At 37.9% G+C, this 19,039-nt stretch overlaps 1 protein-coding gene across 11 annotated transcripts in view; it reads left to right on the top strand.

Annotated features, from left to right (window-relative positions):
- Positions 1 to 19,039, top strand: part of Jade3 (jade family PHD finger 3) — a 144,351-nt gene that overhangs the window by 103,432 nt on the left and 21,880 nt on the right. For all 11 annotated transcript variants that reach the window (XM_076562015.1, XM_076562010.1, XM_076562013.1 and 8 more), the window contains 3 exons: positions 2,173 to 2,384; positions 12,171 to 12,338; positions 15,438 to 15,554. In XM_076562015.1, the coding sequence (XP_076418130.1) occupies positions 2,173 to 2,384; positions 12,171 to 12,338; positions 15,438 to 15,554 (497 nt within the window). The remainder of the gene's footprint in view (positions 1 to 2,172; positions 2,385 to 12,170; positions 12,339 to 15,437; positions 15,555 to 19,039) is intronic.

The raw sequence follows: 19,039 nt of genomic DNA, 5'->3' as shown, positions 1-19,039 counted from the left end.
TTATGTTAAGTTAAGCATTTTTGTTCAAATTAAAGAATTTAAAATGTATTCTGACTACATAGTGGGTACTATACTAAGCTATGAGCAAATATCTCATCCTTTCATGTTAATGAATTTGGTATTACCCTTATTTTATAGGTAAGAACAGTAAGATAGCAAAGTTTACATAGCTAATATGAGATAAGGTTGGAATTTGAATCCAAGTTCTCATAACTAGACTCTATAACTCTGCTTTTTAAAATTAGCTTACAAAGTAGCAAGTTTCTTTATTACATTTTCATAATACTGAGTTTTGGTTGACCCTGTCCCCAGTCCCTCATCTCCCTACTTCCCATCCCTGTTTAAGCCCTTACATTCTTGGTATTCCCCCTTCTGTTTTCAAATCACATGTTATATTACCTTTCCTATCCCTCTTTCTTAATTAGGGCCTCTTTTTTTCTCATCTCATAGATCCTTTTCTATTTTCCTGAACTCTATACATAATCATTCTCACATAAATATAAATATATTAAAATTAAACTCTAGGCTCCACATATGAGTGAAAACATGATGTTTATCTCTCTGAGACCAGGCTACCACACTTAGTACAATATTTTCCAATTATATCCATTTTCCTGTGAATTTTATTTTTATGATTTGATAAAGTTCTGCTGTATATATATACTGTATTTTTATTCTCCATTCATCAATTGGGCATTTATTTTGGCTGATTCCATTTCCTTGATATTTCAATAGAGCAGCGGTAAAAAAAACATGGATATACAAATATCTGTGTGATGAGATATAGAGTTCTTTGGGTATATACCAAAACTAGACACTATACATTTTTTCCTACATATATATGTGTATATAAGTGTGTATATATATATGTCTAGGCTGAAGAATAAGCCTGAGAAAATTTGCTTCATAAATAGATAAAAATTTAAAAGGTAATTCATACAGATTTGAAAATTCTTTATGATGTCTTACATTACAAATATCGTTGTGTAAATTTATCTTGGATCATTTTGAAAATTATTTCTTAGCTTCTAAGAATAAATAAATAATGTCCCCAAAAAAATCATTGGTTCTCTTAAGAAGAAAAATACTTAGCTTTTTACCAGCATCAGCCCTATGAATCTTTCAGTTGGGTTAAGTGTGGAGGGTGAGGAGAAAAATAAATGAAATGAAAAGAAAAAAGAATCAGAAAGAAAAGGTAATTCCAGAATTACATTTAAATCTTTGTGAATGTTAAGAGGTTTCTATTACTGTTTGTCATTGAAAATAGTATTTGATTTTTTTAAAAATTAGGTTTAAAAACAGTATTTCATATACATATTACCTAGAATTTTCTTTTATGGGTAATACATTATCATATGAAAAATTCCTGATAGTTCTTAGTGAAGCTAAGTTACTAATAATATATTATTTGTGTTCAAAGAAGTAAGAGATTTAAATGCTCCAAATTAAAAGTGTTCAAAGTTACACCTTTTGGTGAAAGTCCTATATTAGTAGGAATAAGAGAAAATCAATTAAAGTTTTAGCAGGAGACTAACTAGGATTTATTTTTTAATTTTTTATATATTTATGTATGTGTGGGTACTCATATACCACATCTCATATGCATGTGTGTGGAGGAGAACTTTCAAAAGTTGATTCTCTGCTTCCACCATGAGGGTCCCAGGGATTAAAATCAAGTCATCAGACTTAGCAGCAAGTGCCTTGATCCACTGAGCCATTTACTAGCCCCATGACTATGATTTAGTAAAAACTGTAAATGTCTGTAATTTTTTAAGAAAATGTGCTAAAATGTATTTCTTCATTAATGTATCAAATGCGCCGGGCGTTGGTGGCGCACGCCTTTAATCCCAGCACTCGGGAGGCGGAGGCAGGCGGATCTCTGTGAGTTCGAGGCCAGCCTGGGCTACCAAGTGAGCTCCAGGAAAAAGCGCAAAGCTACACAGAGAAACCCTGTCTCGAAAAACCAAAAAAAAAAAAATGTATCAAATGCTAATTTTATTATATTGGTGTGTTAGAATTTCCCTAGTTAAAAAAAAATCCTTGAAATCTGGTTGCTTTAGATCAGAAAAAAGATGTCTTTATCCTTTAGCACCCTACCTACCCCCCTTCAGTGGATGATTTGGGAATGACAGCTGACAGATGTGTTGGCTGATTGTTTTTATTCTTGTGCAGGTTATGGGCCAATTGATGAGACTCTTATGGAAAAGACAATAGAAGTTCTGGAACGCCACTGCCATGAAAATATGAACCATGCTATTGAAACAGAAGAAGGGCTAGGAATAGAATATGATGAAGATGTGATCTGTGATGTATGCCGTTCTCCAGACAGTGAAGAAGGGAATGATATGGTATTCTGTGATAAGTGTAACGTCTGTGTGCATCAGGTTAGTGAAAATGGAGACCACCCCCTCATACAAGGTTAACGTTAGTGTCAAAGTCAAGAGACAACTTTTAGGAGTTGGTTCTTCTATGTTGGGATTCAGGGGATTAAACTAAGATCATCAGGATTGGTCCAAGTGCCCTTCCTGATGAACCACCTCATTGGTCCAATGGTCAACATTTTTGAAGCTCAGTGATTACTATTTCTAACACTCATATCTGGAAAATGTCTTATATTTAAAGGTGAAAATAAAATTAGGCTCTGCTGTTCTTCAGTACTTCTCTAGAAACATTATTTCTTATGATCCCTAAGCTGCTTTACCTACTAATATTCCCCCAAGAGGCTAAACCTAGGTCTTTATTATGTCATTTCATGTCTAGACCATTGAGATTTTTATCATTTGATTCACTCAGGAAGTCCCTATGCTTGCCTACGAGACTCTCCTCTACATTGGAGATATTCCTATGCCTTAGAATCTTTAGGAAATCATAACTGACCCGTTATCAGTAACATATATAAAGAGAAGGCAAGATTTCTTATTTTAGTACCTGAGGCCCTCCCTATCCCAGAAACTAGGTCAACCGTACTTTTAGAGACCACAGTATTCATGGACTCTAAAGGGCTGTCTTAACACCTTAGTAATACAAACAATATAAGGAAAGGTTAAGTGACTTTACCCAAGTTATTTGACATTCATTCTGTCACACTGTCATATTAATAATGCTAACATTAATGGTATCGGTACTCATTTCAACTCTTGCCCATATCCTATGCTCTGTTTTGTGGTAAAACAGGGTCACTTAAGGTACAGTGATTAATATTGCTAACACTATCCTATCTCCATTTTACAGCCATGTCTGAATTAAAAAAACTTCTGAGAACTAGAGATGGTTCAGTTGGTGAAGTACTTGCTGTCAAAGCATGAGAACCTGAGTTCCCAAAATGCATGTACAGGGGCACACATGGAGAGTCAGAGATAGGATTCCTGGTAATTGCTGGCCAGCCTGTCTACCTGAATCAAGCTCCAAATCCTTTGAGAAACCCTGGTTCAATAAACAAGGTAGAGGCCAATTGAGAAAAATATTCAGCAGTGACCTCTGACCTACACACACACACACACACACACACACACACACACACACACGCACAAGTACCTATGTATACATGAGCATACCTACACACAGTCTTGTCTCCTACCTTAAGTTATCAAAGTGTACATATCTTCCAAGCTATAGTTCAATTCTCGACTTCTCTCACCTGACTGAATTTTTTCCTCTTCTGAACAAGTTGTGTATTTTACTCATATTATTAGTTTATCTAACAAACATTGTAAATGCACTAAACACCATCAATGAGCCAGGACTTTGCTGCATTATTGTGACATAGTGATGAAGAATCAGATAGGCTTTCTCCCCCTGCTCCCAGGAAAACCACAGTATAATGACTACCAATTTACCAGAGTGCCAGGCGATTTTATAGATTATAAATCCATGTGGAAATGCAAGGTAAGAAACAACTTCCAATAAGTGGCACCCATGCTGAATCTTAATTCAGTAAAAACAGATGTCAGTTAAACCAGAGAGGTCTGTTCAATCAGAAGAGAATATATGTTTGTGGCAAGTAGTCAAAGTGGGCAAAATATTTTGGAACCATCTATGAGTACTTTAAGAATAGAGGAGTGGAGTAGGAAAATCCAGGAGCTGGGGGTATGGAAGGAAAAAAGGCACACATGTGAAGGATCTTCTGACAAACTAATAAATTTCTGATTTATTCCATCAACCCTAAAAGGATATTTTTATTCTAGAAATATAATTTTGGTCAAAACTACTAGAACGATGAGCCTACATAACATAGGAGATAGGGTGGGCAGTGGTGGCACACACATTTAATCCCAGCACTCGGGAGGCAGAGCCAGGCGGATCTCTGTGAGTTCAAGGCTAACCTGGTCTTCAGAGTGAGATCCAGGACAGGCACCAAAACTACACAGAGAAACCCTGTCTCAAAAACAACAACAAAAAAAAACATAGGTGTAGCAGGAATCTTAAAGGTTCTTATTAATAAAATCAAACCCGAGGCCCGTTATTGGGGTCCATGCTGGTAGATTAGAGAGACAGAACAAGCCACAGCTATCTCACCTTGCTGGATCCTCAGCTGGTCTTGTCTCCTCAGACTGGAGGCCTCTCAGTCCTCATCCGGAATGGGTCTCAGCTGAATTACTGCTCAAAAGCCTGAATGCTTAACCAGCCAAAATCTTCTAGTTTCTGGTCCTCACGCCTTATATATCTTTTTGCTTTCTACCACCACTCCCTGGGATTAAAGGCTGGCTTTCTGGGATTAAAGGCATGATGAGTCACCATGCTTGGCTATTTCCAATGTGGCCTTGAACTCACAGAGATCCAGAGGGATTTCTATCTCTGGAATGCTAGGATTAAAGGTGTGAGTGCCACCATTTTCTAGCCTTTGTATCTAGTGACTGTCTGTTCTCTGACCCCAGATAAATTTATTAGAGTACACAATATTTTGGGGAACACAATACCACCACATTTCCTCTCTTTTTGTCTAAAATTAAAAAAAACTTATAACTAATACAAGAAAAACTATCCAATAAGTATATACAATATATACAACCAAAAATTACATTAATGATATCTAGTCCATTAACATTTGACAGATTCAGATAAAAAAAACTCCATTATATATATTAACAATGTCCAGTCCAGTAACACCTGATAAACTCAGACCAAAAAATTTTCATTACTTATCTTATTTAAAACAAGTACTTCCTTTTTAAAAGTAGATTCCATAATCTCCCTTTTTATCTTATCATATCCATATTCTTTCTCTTTTCTTTTCATAATAGATTCATTAGTCTACCTTTTGTCATTTTTATATCTTCCCCTTTTTCTTCAGTGTAGATTCAGTGATCTACCTATTTATCCTATTATTTCTTTATCTTTTTTCTCAGAGTAGATTCGATGATCTATCTCATATCTATATTCTCTTTTTCTTTTTGCTTTCTAGGGGTGAAAATATCTTTAGGGAATCTTGAAAAGAAAATTTTTGGGTTAATCATCAAGTCCTGTATCATTTGTCTAGTTTCTGCATAATAGGAAAGTTCAGGGCTTGTTTCAAGTCCTTGTTTGAGTAGTCTGTCAGGCTGGATCATCTCAACTAGTCCTCTCGAAATTGTTCTGACCAGTTTGTAGTCCAAAGTCGATTTTTCCATGGTGTTAATCGGCTTAATGGCTTTATCATAGTCCATGTGGAATCATCGTTGTAGGATCCTGTCATCTTTTTGAAGATTTCAAAGTCACTGTTAGGCATGGTCATGGTTTCCTGCAGACTTTTTTTTTTTTTTTGCCTCCTCTGTGGTTTGGAGCAATCATAGTCTGATAAAAGTCTGTCTCTCGGAACCATGAACATTCTTCCCTAGAACAGAAAATCTTCACAACAATTTCTCCCCACCATTTGTCTTGCCAAATTTTTCCAAACTGACCTTTGCCGATGCTTTCTTGTAACATGATGGTCCTGGCAATTCTTCTCTGAACCAGCAGCAGTAAACCCTTCGTCCCAGGTAGCAGCATCACCGCAGTCACCAACATGATGAGAAGGAGCTGGCAACGTGGAGCAGTAGCCACTGCTTCCATGGTCCCACCACTGTTTGTGGCTCAGTCCAGGCCAAAGCTTCTCCCAAGCCTCCTAGGCCGGCTCAAACTCGGGATCCTCCTGCCTCTATCTCCTTCAGCAAATCCTACCGGCGTGCGCCACCACAACCGGCTGAGTGTAACTTGGGCCTGAGCTGGGGCTCACAAGGCCACAGGCAACCAGCTTTTTCATGAATTCATAACACAAACGTTGGGCGCCAGATGTAGCAGGAATCTTAAAGGTTCTTATTAATAAAATCAAACCTGAGGCCAGTTATTGGGGTCCATGCTGGTAGATTAGAGAGACAGAACAAGCCACAGCTATCTCACCTTGCCGGATCCTCAGCTGGTCTTGTCTCCTCAGACTGGAGGCCTCTCAGTCCTCATCCGGAATGGGTCTCAGCTGAATTACTGCTCAAAAGCCTGAATGCTTAACCAGCCAAAATCTTCTAGTTTCTGGTCCTCACGCCTTATATATCTTTTTGCTTTCTACCACCACTCCCTGGGATTAAAGGCTGGCTTTCTGGGATTAAAGGCGTGTCACCATGCTTGGCTATTTCCAATGTGGCCTTGAACTCACAGAGATCCAGAGGGATTTCTATCTCTGGAATGCTAGGATTAAAGGTGTGAGTGCCACCATTTTCTAGCCTTTGTATCTAGTGACTGTCTGTTCTCTGACCCCAGATATATTTATTAGAGTACACAATATTTTGGGGAACACAATACCACCACACATAGGAGATAGAAAATAACCAGGACTTAAGACTTCTTTGGGTCTCCTAACCATAGCCTTCTGTATCATAGGAGGATACCAGAATTTTTTGTCACCACTTACCTTAATCACTGTTCTGTTGTTGTAAAGAGACACCATGACCAAGGCAACTCTTAAGAAAGAAAGCATTTAATTGTTCATAGTTTCAGAGGTTTAGTCTGTTATTATCATGGGAGGGAACATGGTGGTAGGAAGGCACTGGAGCAGTAGCTGAGAGCTACATCCTGATCCATAGGCAAAGAGAGTGACTCTCGGTTTGGCATGGAATTTTGAAACCTCAAATCCCACCCTAGTGACATACTTCTCCAACAAGGCCACACCTCCTAATCCTATCCTTTCAAATAGTGCCACTCTCCTCTCGAGTGACTAAATATTCAAATATACAAACCTATGGGGGCCACTATTATTCAGACCACCATACCTTTAAAGGTTAAAATTTAACCTTTTTCTTCATTTACTTCTATCTTTAAAATAGTGAATTTAGAAATTTTATTTTTATTGTACCAATTATTGGCATTTGTATTATATTTTCAATGGAAGCAAAATCTTTATGACTTAACTATGAACTTAAAGTATCTGATAGTACAGATGCATAGATCCTCTCATACAGTTAATTTCAAAATTAGAAATCTCTGAACCAGAACTGATTTGTGGACAATACCAGAATTTCGCTAATATGAGGCTGTTTATAGTCTTTACCTATTTTATGCAAATACATTTTTAGAGAAATAGTAACATATTATATGGTATTGTTCCTGGTACCACTGGGCTTATATAATATACCAATATGTATAACTTTCCTAAGATCTGAACAGTTCTGAACTTCATAATGTTTCTTATCAAAGAGGTTTCAGATAATTATTGATCTATAGTAGGCTTGAAGGCAATAAGGCAGAGGTCATCTGTATTTGTTTTCTGTGTTTGTCTTTTACAATTAGGGCAAAATATTAAAGAATTATTCTCAGATTCTTGTACTAACAAAATTAGCTGTAACATAATAATTTCCCCCAAGAATATGGCATTTGTTTTAGAAACACACCAAGTCACTATGAATGATAATCTTCTCACACTTTGGCAATAACAGCTTACTGGACCTTGGAGACTATAATCTGATATATGTGGATGCTGGGAATATATGAAATTTCATAAAAAGAGCTTCTTCCAATCTGGGCATGGCAGTACACTTGAGGCAGGAGATTCATGAGTTTGGTGGGCTACCTAGCAAGTTAAAGTGGGTGTGATTACTTGAATCATAAATAACTACTTAGGTTAGAGCTCCCTCTGTTGACTATAAAGTAACTTAAATAATAATTTAGAATATTGGTTTGCTCTCTAAAAGAATAGTGACATATTGGCACCTGGATTTGTTAAACATAATTTACCTTCTTTGTTCCACCACATTGTGTTCAGTGTTTGTTCTTCAGTGACAACAATACATTATTTTAGAAGTTTGTATCAATAGATTTTAGATTTTAACATCATTCAACTTAATTTTTTCTTAAAAACATGTGAAAGTTAATTAAAACCATTCCAGGTCCTTTTGTGTGTATTCATTTCTGCTTCTTAGTATAAATATTGAATACTTAGATAGAGATTGGATTAAATTTAGCTAATAGCACATACTATAGGGTTTTGTTTTGTTTTGTTTTTTCTTTGTGATAAAGGCTTTATTTAAAACTTTTTTTAATTTTATAATTTGATTTAATTTTACATATTGGCCACGGATTACCCTGTTCTCCTTCCTCCCACCCCCCCACCCCCACCCCCCACTTAGCCCACCCCCCATTCCCATCTCCTCCAGGGCAAGGACTCCCCTGGGGATTCAGCTTAACCTGGTAGATTCAGTCCAGGCAGGTCCAGTCCCCTCCTCCCAGGCTGAGCAAAATGTCTCAGCATAGGCCCCAGGTTCCAAACAGCCAGCTCATGCACTAAGGACAGGTTCCCACTGCCTGGGGGCCTCCTACATAGTTCAAACTAATCAACTGTCTCACTTATCCAGAGGGCCTGATCCATTTGGGGCTCCTCAGCTATTGGTTCATAGTTCATGTGTTTCCACTAGTTTAACTATTTGTCCCTGTGCTTTTTCCAATCTTGGTCTCAACAATTCTCGTTCATACAATCCCTCCTCTTTCTCGCCAATTGGATTCTTGGAGCTCCACCTGGGGCCTGGCCATGGATCTCTGCATCGGCCTCCATCAGTCATTGGATGTTGTTTTGTTTTTTTAATTAAGAAAAATTTTTCATTCATTTTATACACCAATCAAATATCCCCTCTTTTCTCTTCCTGCTCCCCCAGCCTCCCCCTCCCAAGCCACCCACACTCCCCACAACAAGAAGGCAAGGCCTCCCATGGGGAGGCACATCTAGTAGAGGCAAGTCCAAGCCCTTCCCCTGCCTCAAGGCTGCATGCAGGGAGATGCAAATCAAAACGACTCTGAGATACCATCTTACACTTGTCAGAATGGCTAAGATCAAAAGCACTGCAGACAGCTTATGTTGCAGAGGATGTGGAGCAAGGGGAACACTCCTCCAGTGTTGGCGGGAATGCAAACTTCTACAGCCACTTTTGAAATCAGTGTGGAGGTTTCTCAGAAAATTGGGAATCAGTCTTCCTCAAGACCCAGCTATACCACTCTTGGGCATATACCCAAGGAATGCTCAATCATACTGTAGTTTTTATAGCTGTCATGAATATAGTTGACACTGAGTCTGACATTCTGAAATTATCCTTAAAACATATTAGCAAACATATGCTAGTTTCTCAACAGAATTTACAACTGTCATCATTTGTGATCCATAAAAAAGTTGAGAATCACTATGATATATAAGCTTTTATGATCTTATGACGATTATACCTATAAAGGAGCTCACTCTAAATTATTTTGTGCTCCATAGAAAGACCAAGAGCATTCTTAGAACCAACCACTGACTTCAAACAGGCTGCAATTTGAGGAGGAATTTTTTTGTCATTCCCTGGCAACATTCTAGGTCTCAGAGAAAAGGGATTTCAAAGATAGGAAGCTTATAAAATGATGCCCTGCTCACATGCGAGCAGCCTCATTGAAGTCTAGCCTAGTTGGAAGTCCAGCTTGGGTTCTTGAGCTAAATTATTAATAATTTGTTCCCACAACACACCTACCTATTTAAACTAAGTAGGGAGAGGGGCATTTGTTATAAATCAGTGATGAAAGCTATGCCTAGTTACCTTCCATTCTCACTGAGGTTATGAAGCACAAGAACGAAACTAGTAGACTAAAATACAGATGCTGTTTAGTTGATGAGGGAAATCACATGAAGTAGAGGATGAGAGTCCGGCAGTAGGGCAGATACAAGACACATGGACATGAGAACTAGAGTGAACAGTTATGGAGATAACTGAGAGGCCTGCTTATACAAATTAGATACCATGTGTTTAACTATGATGGGAGGTGAGAAGAAATAGTAAGGTGTGAGTAGGTACAAACTTCAGATTAGAGGCCAGCAAACCTTTTCTTTAAAGGCTCAGAAATACTTTAGACTTTGCCAGCTATATTCAGTCCTATTCTGTGTTTTTTCTTTTTCCTCTTACAACTTTTTAAAAATGTAAAAAACATTCTCAGTGTTTTAGCCATATAAAACAGGTCTTAAGTAGTAGCCAGTGCTGTGGGATGTTCTGTATGTGCTGTGGGAGCCCGTTCTTGGGTTCCTCGTGGCTTTACCCAGCAGGTCCGCATAGAGGTCCACAAGCCTGAGTGCAGGTGTCTGAGATGGTCTGCACTTGGCTGTGCTGGGGAATGGTCTGTATGTCAAGTTGCTCTGATTGGTCAATAAATAAAACCTGATTGGCCCTGGCTAGGCATGAAGTATGGGCGGGACTAACAGAGAGGAGAAATAAAAGAACAGGAAGGCAGAAGGAGTCACTGCCTGCAGCAGCTGCCAGGACAAGGAAGATGTAAAGTACCGGTAAGCCACGAGCCACATGGCAAGGTATAGATTTATAGAAATGGACTAATTTAAGATATAAGAACAGTTAGCAAGAAGCCTGCCATGGCCATACAGTTTGTAAACAAAATAAGTCTCTGTGTTTACTTGGTTGGGTCTGAGCAGCTGTGAGACGGGTGGGTGGGAGAGATTTGTCCTGACTGTGGGCAAGGCAGGAAAACTCTAGCTACAAGCCAACACCTAGTTTAGATGATGGTGGGCAAATGAGATAAGAACAGGAGAAATCCCTGGAGAATTTACTGCTGTTCTTGATTTTACTGAAAAGAATTTGATGACTAACTAGAGTAAGGGTTAAAGCTATAAAGAATGAATAAACAAATTTAGAAATAAATTTATCGTAGAATAGTATGACAATGAGTTGGAAGGAGCAGTAGTGGTGAGGATAGGAATGGAAAGGAAGTTCAGCCTTGGTGTAAGAAGCAAGTACCAGGGACCAGTGAATGAGTAATAAAAAGCCAGAAATTTGATCTGAAAGATGGAAAAGGAAGCATGGTATAACATGGAAAGAAGATTAGAAATGGTTGATGAATCTCACCTAAGGGTGAATATCTTGGAACCCACAAATTTTGAAACTGCTAGGGTGAATCAGTTGATGGTATAGGGTATATTTAGCCATGTGAGGAACCTAGAGGCACCTAGTTTTCCTCTGAAATAGATTAGAGCAATAAAGAGGGTGAAATGGACAATTGAAGGTAGGGGGTTGTCTAGAATAATTTCTAAGTTATCATCCTTCTCCCTGAGTTATTCATTTATTTTCTAATATCATTCCATAAAGAATTAAAAAGGCTCCCTGAACTCATTATGGATTATTGTGATTCAATTCACAAGTCTCCTTTTGGTCTAACCCAAGCAAATAATTTCTACAATATGCTGAAATTTTTTATACACCAGGTACTATTAGACTATAAACATTAGCTTATTTGTATCTCATACGTTTCACTATTTTCTAACACCTTTTTTCTTCATCACAATAGTTACATGACATGTTGAAGTTACTCTGTTATTGCTTTCCTGACCTGTTATAATATATAAAATTGAAGACAGTTTAGAAAACAGGGGAAAGAACCTATTTTCAATTTAAAAAAAAATTAAAAAGAAAGAAAAATGACTATAACCCAACTCTCAACTAATAATTGGCTAACTTTGTGGTGAATCTCCACCTTATCTTTTTCTATTTCCCTTTAAAGTTAGTTCTTATAGATAGGCATGCTAATCCTAGTTCAGATGCTTGGTTTTTTAGGGTGTTTAAATATTGCTAAATCCAGAATAATTTGTTCAACTATATTTGTCTTTCTCCTAGAAACAGAGATTATTTTCTTAACTGTGTCAAAGCAGGTGTTGGTGCTAATACAAAGACACTGACCATTCTTCCCTCTCTTCCTCATGCCTACAGGCTTGTTATGGCATCCTTAAAATTCCAGAAGGCAGCTGGCTATGTCGTTCCTGTGTCCTGGGCATTTATCCACAGTGTGTTTTATGTCCTAAGAAGGGTGGAGCCATGAAGACCACCAGGACAGGGACTAAATGGGCTCATGTCAGCTGTGCCCTGTGGATTCCAGAGGTAAGAAACCATCCAAATCTGGGCCCATTTACTCCAGGGTGCCCTCCTTCCCATGATGTTTAGACAGACTCAGACTTGTCATGGAAATTCTTCCTGCTCACCACTATTTCTGAGATTTCTGTGCTACATCAGGTAGCACATCACAAATATGCATGTTAGCACATATTTATTTGTGGGTGATACTTTCAGTGGTATTTGATAAATTTGTGTGAGAGAAGAGGGTGATGAGATAGCATAGCTGTTAGGAGCACATACTGCTTTTGTAGAGGATCTGAGTATAGTTCCAGTAGCATGTCAGGTTCACAACTGACTGCCTTTAATTCTGCCTCTCAGGGAATTGATAGCCTCTGGCCTCCAGAGGCACCTGTACACATATACACATACTCGTACACATATATGCATAATTTTAAAAACAAATATTTTAAAACTATTTATAAAATGAATAAAACTATTTTTTAAAAAATACAAAGGTGTGAGAAACACTTTTTTAAAATAAACCTTACCTTAAAATACCTGTAGCCACAAATCAGACTAAGATATGAAATGCCACAGAATATACAAATAGCATCCCAGAAGGCCCCCTCATAGCCCCTCCTTTCCCTATTTCCTGAGAGCAACAACCATTTTGATCTTTATCAGTATAGATAAGTTTTGTATATTTTTGAGCTTCACGTAAATGGAATTCATAGAGTAAGTATTCTTTTGTGTCTGGCTAGCATTCCATGTTGTAGTATATATCAGTAGTTCATCAGTTTACATTGCTTAGTAGTTTACCATTATATGGATATACTATTTATCCATTCTACTTTGGGTCTCTGACTTTAGGCTGTTAAAAATAAAGTGAGCCTACTGTGGTGGTTGTCCTTTGCTTTTTGTTTTTTACTTTTTTAAAGACAGGGTCTAACTGTTTGACTGACTAGCTGCCTTGGAACTCACAAAGATCCACCTGCCTCTGCCTTCCAAATTCTGGGATTAAAGGCCACCATACCTAGTTCTCTTTTACTTATAAAGCTCTTTGGGGGCCTTAAACTCAACAGTTATCTAAGACTTTATTCAAAATTCTCTTCCTTGTTATCTACCCCAATCCTGTAGTTGCAGGTATTGCCTAAGGTGCTATTATTAATTAACTTAATTAAAACATGGCTTCTAAACTAAGCATGGTAGTACATTCCTGTAATCCCTATACTTGGGAGACTAAGGCAAGAGGGTTAAGATCTAGAAGCCAGCTTAAAACTGTGTAGTGAGCTCAAAGCTAGCCTACATACCTAGATCCTTGTAAACAACAACAAAAAATAACCTAAGGGTTTGGGCTAGGTTTGGGCATGAGTTAGTGGTAGAATATTTGCCTAGCATGAACAAGGCAATTCTCCCGTATCAAAAAAATTAAAATTAAAAAAGGTTGAAGCCAGGCCTGGTACATATGCCTGTAAACCCACATCTTTGCATGGAAAGGCAGAATAATCAAAAGTTCAAACCCTGGGCTGCATAGTAAGCTCAAGACTAGCCTAAGCTAGAGTGAGACCTTGTCTCAGACCAAAAAACAAGAGGTAGGGAATGTAGCTCAGAGGTAGAGCACTTGCTTTGCATGTGCAAAGGCCTAGGCTTGATCCCTAGTACCACACACATAAAAATAAAACAAATCACCTATAATCCCAACACTCAGAAGGCTGGAATAAGAAGATCATGAGTTAAGGGCTACCCTGAGCTACATAGATGCTATCTCAAAAATAAAATAATATAAACTTTCACAAATATTAACCTTCTCTTAGGGCTGCTAATTCTTGATTTCCAGTACATTTTGGATTATTAAAGATCTCTTTTTCCTGATCTGAACAGAACTTGTATTAGATGAACCATCTTAGTTTGATAGTTACTCACTTTTTAAAACCTGTTTCTTTTCAGTGCTGGAGAGATGGTCCAGGGGTTAAGAGCACTGGGCTACTCTACCAGAAGACCTAGGTTCAAATCCCAGCATCTGTATGGTGGCTCACAACCATTTGTAATTCCAGTCCCAGAGAATGCAATACCTTCTTCTGGCCTTTGTTGGCGCTGCATACATGTAATGCACAGATATACATATAGGCAAAACACTCGTGCACACAAAACAAAATGAAAAATAATAATTTTAAAATTTTATTTCTTGGGTCTAGAGAAAGGGCTCAGCAGTTAAGAACACTGGCTGCTCCTCTAGAGGACCCGGGTTTAGTTCCCAGCACCCATATGGCAGTTTACAACTGTCTGGAACTTCAGTTCCAGGGGATCCATGGCACCAGGCATGCATGTGATGCACATATACATGCAGGCAAAATACTCATACAAATAAAATAAATAAATCTTTTTTAAAGTTTATTTCTTAAAAAGTCATGTATATAGTTGTAAAAGAGAAACCGAAAACATATTTTTACCAGTAGTTACATGACCCTTTGTTTCCATATGGAAAAATATTTTTTCATCTTTTTTAAAGTATCCCTTTCCTTTCAGCATCCCTAAAGACTTAATTTCACTTTGAAGCTACTTTGGCTGAGAGAGTAGGGTAAGCTGGTAATAGTTACATAGTTTTAAAAATTGGAGTTTAGATGTGGTGTCATCCTCATTCTTTCTAATTACATGCTGCAGTCTCTTCATTACATAAATTTGCTGCTACTTTCCAACAATATGATCCTGCTTTGTGAACCAAATATAAAGATCTGTCACTGCCTATCTTTATTTTTAGTTGATTATATGAAATAGCAAGGCTTGTGGTACCATCTCTAACATAAGACAGATACTAGAATTTCTGAACTTTATTTTCTTTCCTTAGTAGCTTTCTTTGGTTCCTAAGATAGATATATTTTGATTCTTTAAGGTAACCATGCCTACCTAGTCTATACTCCTGCACTCTCATCACATACATGAATTGTTTACATTACTAAAAATGATTGAAGGACTGAGCAATGGAAAGAGATGTGTTTTGTTTATTCTTAGTTCCATACTAACCTTGGAAGATATGGCTTACTTCATTGTTTTAATGTTCTCAGCTTCATATAACATATATAAAACATATAACAGTTTGTAAAAAAATGCTTCTGAGATGCCCTGGTGCTTCTGCCTTATTTGTAGGTCAGCATTGCTTGTCCTGAGAGAATGGAACCTATCACAAAAATCTCCCATATTCCACCTAGCCGGTGGGCCTTAGTTTGCAGCCTGTGCAAGTTGAAGACAGGAGCTTGTATTCAGGTAAGTGCCCTGAGAAGTAGTGAAATGAGCAAAACCAAGTTGACCTGACTCATGGTCCCAGTAAGAGTGTCCTGTTAACCCAAAATCTCCCCTCTCATGTGCAGGATGCTGCCATTCCAGAGACAGTTTGTGGTAATCTTTTTCAGATGTTGGTTCTGAATTATTCAGCCTGTTTCTTTTTCAAAGATTTATTTTTATTTGTGTGTATGTTTGGGGTTACCATATGTGTGTGGGTGCCCCCAGAGGTCAGAAAAGGGTGTTTGATCTCCTGGAGCTGGATTTACAGGTTGTTGTGAACCACCCAGCATGGATGCTGGGCATTAAACTTGGATCCTCTGAAAGAGCAATAAATGTTCTTAACATTCATATTGTTTGCCTGGCCTAGTGATATACACCTTAGGCCCAGCTATTCAGGAAATTGAGGCAGAAGAATCATTTCAGCTCAGGAGTTCAAGGCCAGCCTGAATAACATAGTGAGACCCTTTTCAAAATAATACTCATAGTGGTATTAAAGCTTTATCTTTTAATGTCAGCACTCATGAGTTAACTGACTCTGAAGCTGAGTGATTTCATTCTGAGTGGGAATAAGCTATAACTAAACTATATAGCCCGTGTTCTGATGAGTCTTACCCATTAATTGTCAATGAATTTAAGATCCAGGATGATTACATAGATGGCTCTGTGAATATTTGGGTGTGGAAAGGTACATTTGAATAGATAAAGTCTGGCTACTAGTTTTGAAAGTCATTCTCATAGGCATCTATGTTGCATGTGGTAGTACAGGTAATGTGTTCTGAGATATCTGAGGTACAATATCACTTCACTTTCTGTTCCAAACATAATAAGGTGGCACTGCTTGTAAGGACTTGTAAGGAAGGAAGGACTGACCTTCTATTCCATAGACTTACTGTGTGTGTAAGCTGCAGACGGGTTGATATTAGATTTTCCTGCAGACTTTCAGAGAAAGGAGTCTCTGTAATGTCATAACTTAGGGCAGTGGCTCTAGGTGTTTCATTTAGTTCGCTGCTGTTTTTTTTTTAAGATTTTATTTATTTATTATGTATACAGCATGTATGACAGCAGGCCAGAAGAGGGCACCAGATCTCATTACAGATGGTTGTGAGCCACCATGTGGTTGCTGGGAATTGAACTCAGGACCTCTGGAAGAGGTTAAGTGCTCTTAACCTCTGAGCCATCTCTCCAGCCCTAGTTCTCTCCTGCTTAGCAGGTTTCAGACTTGTCATCTAACACATATGAGCACTTACCTTTTTAAAAATTTCTTTCAGCTGATTTTATCTTAGCTATAACATTTTAGTATTTATAAAGGAAAAATATCCCCCTGATATATACTGACTGTGCTGGCTAGTGTTATGTTAATTTGACACAAGATAGAGTCATTTTGGAAATGATTCAGTTGAGAAAATGCCCCTAAATAGATTGGCTTGTAGACAAGCCTGTGGTGCATTTTCTTGATTGACAACTAATGTGGGAGGTTCCAGCCCACTGTGGGGTGAGGGTGCCAGTCCCAGGCTAGTGGTCCTGAGTGCTATAAGATAGAAGTTTGAACAAGCCATAAGGAGCAAGACAGTGGACAGCACTCTTCCAGGGCCTCTGCATCAGTTCCTGCCTTGGGTTTCTATCCTGATTTCCCTGGATGATGCAAGTTCTGAGATGAAATAAATCCTTTTCTCCCCAAGTTACTTTTGGTCATGGTGAGTTTTTTTGTTTTTGTTTGTTTGTTTGTTTGTTTTGTTGTTGTTGTTGTTTTGTTTTTTCTGGAGTTTTTTTTTTCCTTGAGGCAGGGTCTCTCTGTGTAACATCCCTGGCTGTCCTGGAACTCACTTTGTAGACCAGGCTAGCTTCAAACTCACAGAGATCCATATACCTCTGTCTCCTGAGTGCTGGAATTAAGTGCATAGACCACCATGCCAGACTTGGTCATGATACTTTATCACAGCAATAGAAATCCTAAGCCACTAACCTAACACATTGTTTGTTTATCTAAGTTCCTTCCTATTTGCTCTTCATATATGAGCCTCTTAAAGGCCAAGATGATACACTGTTCCCCCACTAGTATTCATTTAAGGTATACTGAATAAATACACATATGTTTCCTTGTATCAAATTAATTTATAATACATATTTTCCATTAAAACAAAATATTTTTCATGTGTATTATTTAATAAATTTACAGTGGAGAGTGAATTCATATTCAATAAATTACTTATTCTCACTATGGTACCTGCATTTCCCACTATTTTGCTGTTAAAGATTATTTTTATACTGGTTAGTAATTAGTAACATAGCTAGTGAGAGAAAACATTGGCCTTAGCCTTTGCAGATCTGAGTTTGCATTGAAGCCTTAGGCTCCACACTCTGTCTTCTGTTGTATTGTTTATCTATGAGTTTTATCTTCCCTAATTTTGTTCTATGCTTTTTCCCACACCTTGACATGATAGACACTAGATTGATGGATGGATGATGGATGAACAGATGAGTAGATGGAACATTCTAAAGGAGGTTTCTCATCTGCAGACCAATGGTTCTTATTTTCATTTTTTAAAGTTCAGATTCTTGATTTTAGAGAAATCTCCCTAAATTGAGGCTATTGTGCATTTTTATTTTTTGTGTGGTAGTAGGGATTAATCCCAAGATCTCAAGTATGTTAAGCAAATGCTCTACCACTGAACTGCATCTCTATCACAAACTTTAGTATAAAGGATTTAATTTATTCAGCAAATGTGTATGCCTAATTGTATACTAAGGTTTGGGTCTACCAATGAAATAACAAAGAACTTTGCACTGTGGAGCTTATAATTTAGTTTGTAAAAGTACACAGTAAGCAATAGATGTTAAATAAAATGTTATAAGGTGATAGCTGCTATAGAAAAGACTGTGGAAGACAGTAAGAAGTTGGGAAATGTGATGTAGGGAGCATGAGTTACAAGTTGAAGCTGAGTGATTAGGGTAAGACTAACTATGGAGGTAACATATGAACAAAGACTTAGTGCAAGAGAAAAAGCTATGCAGATGTTTAAGATAAAAAGTGTTTCAGGCAGAGGAAACAGCTATTGAAAAGACCATGAGATAGGAGTGTGCCTGGCCTATTTGATCAACAAGAAAGAATCCAGCAAGATGAGAATGGAATGTTTGGGAAAAGAAGATCAAAGATTATATGGGGCTTTATTGGTTAGAGCAAGGACTGGTAAATTTGTTCTATAAATAGCAAGATAGTAAATATATGTTAGGCTTTGTGGACCATGTAGTTTCTTGTCACAGCTGCTCAACACCACCTTTGCAATGCAAAGGCAGCTATAGACAATATTTAAACAAACAAGAGCCTTTTTTGAACATGAAGGCTTCTGATAATCCTTTAGCAGACACTAGTCTGGGTTCAAGATAGATGTCTAGGAAGCCCTGGATTTTGCCCAGGTTCTAGACATACTTGCTCTAATTGCCAGATTTTTCGAATTTCTCTGTTCTGT

The sequence above is a fragment of the Peromyscus maniculatus genome, chromosome X (assembly GCF_049852395.1).
Source record: "Peromyscus maniculatus bairdii isolate BWxNUB_F1_BW_parent chromosome X, HU_Pman_BW_mat_3.1, whole genome shotgun sequence".
NCBI lineage: Eukaryota > Metazoa > Chordata > Mammalia > Rodentia > Cricetidae > Peromyscus > Peromyscus maniculatus.
This window is presented reverse-complemented; position numbering and strand designations above follow the sequence as displayed.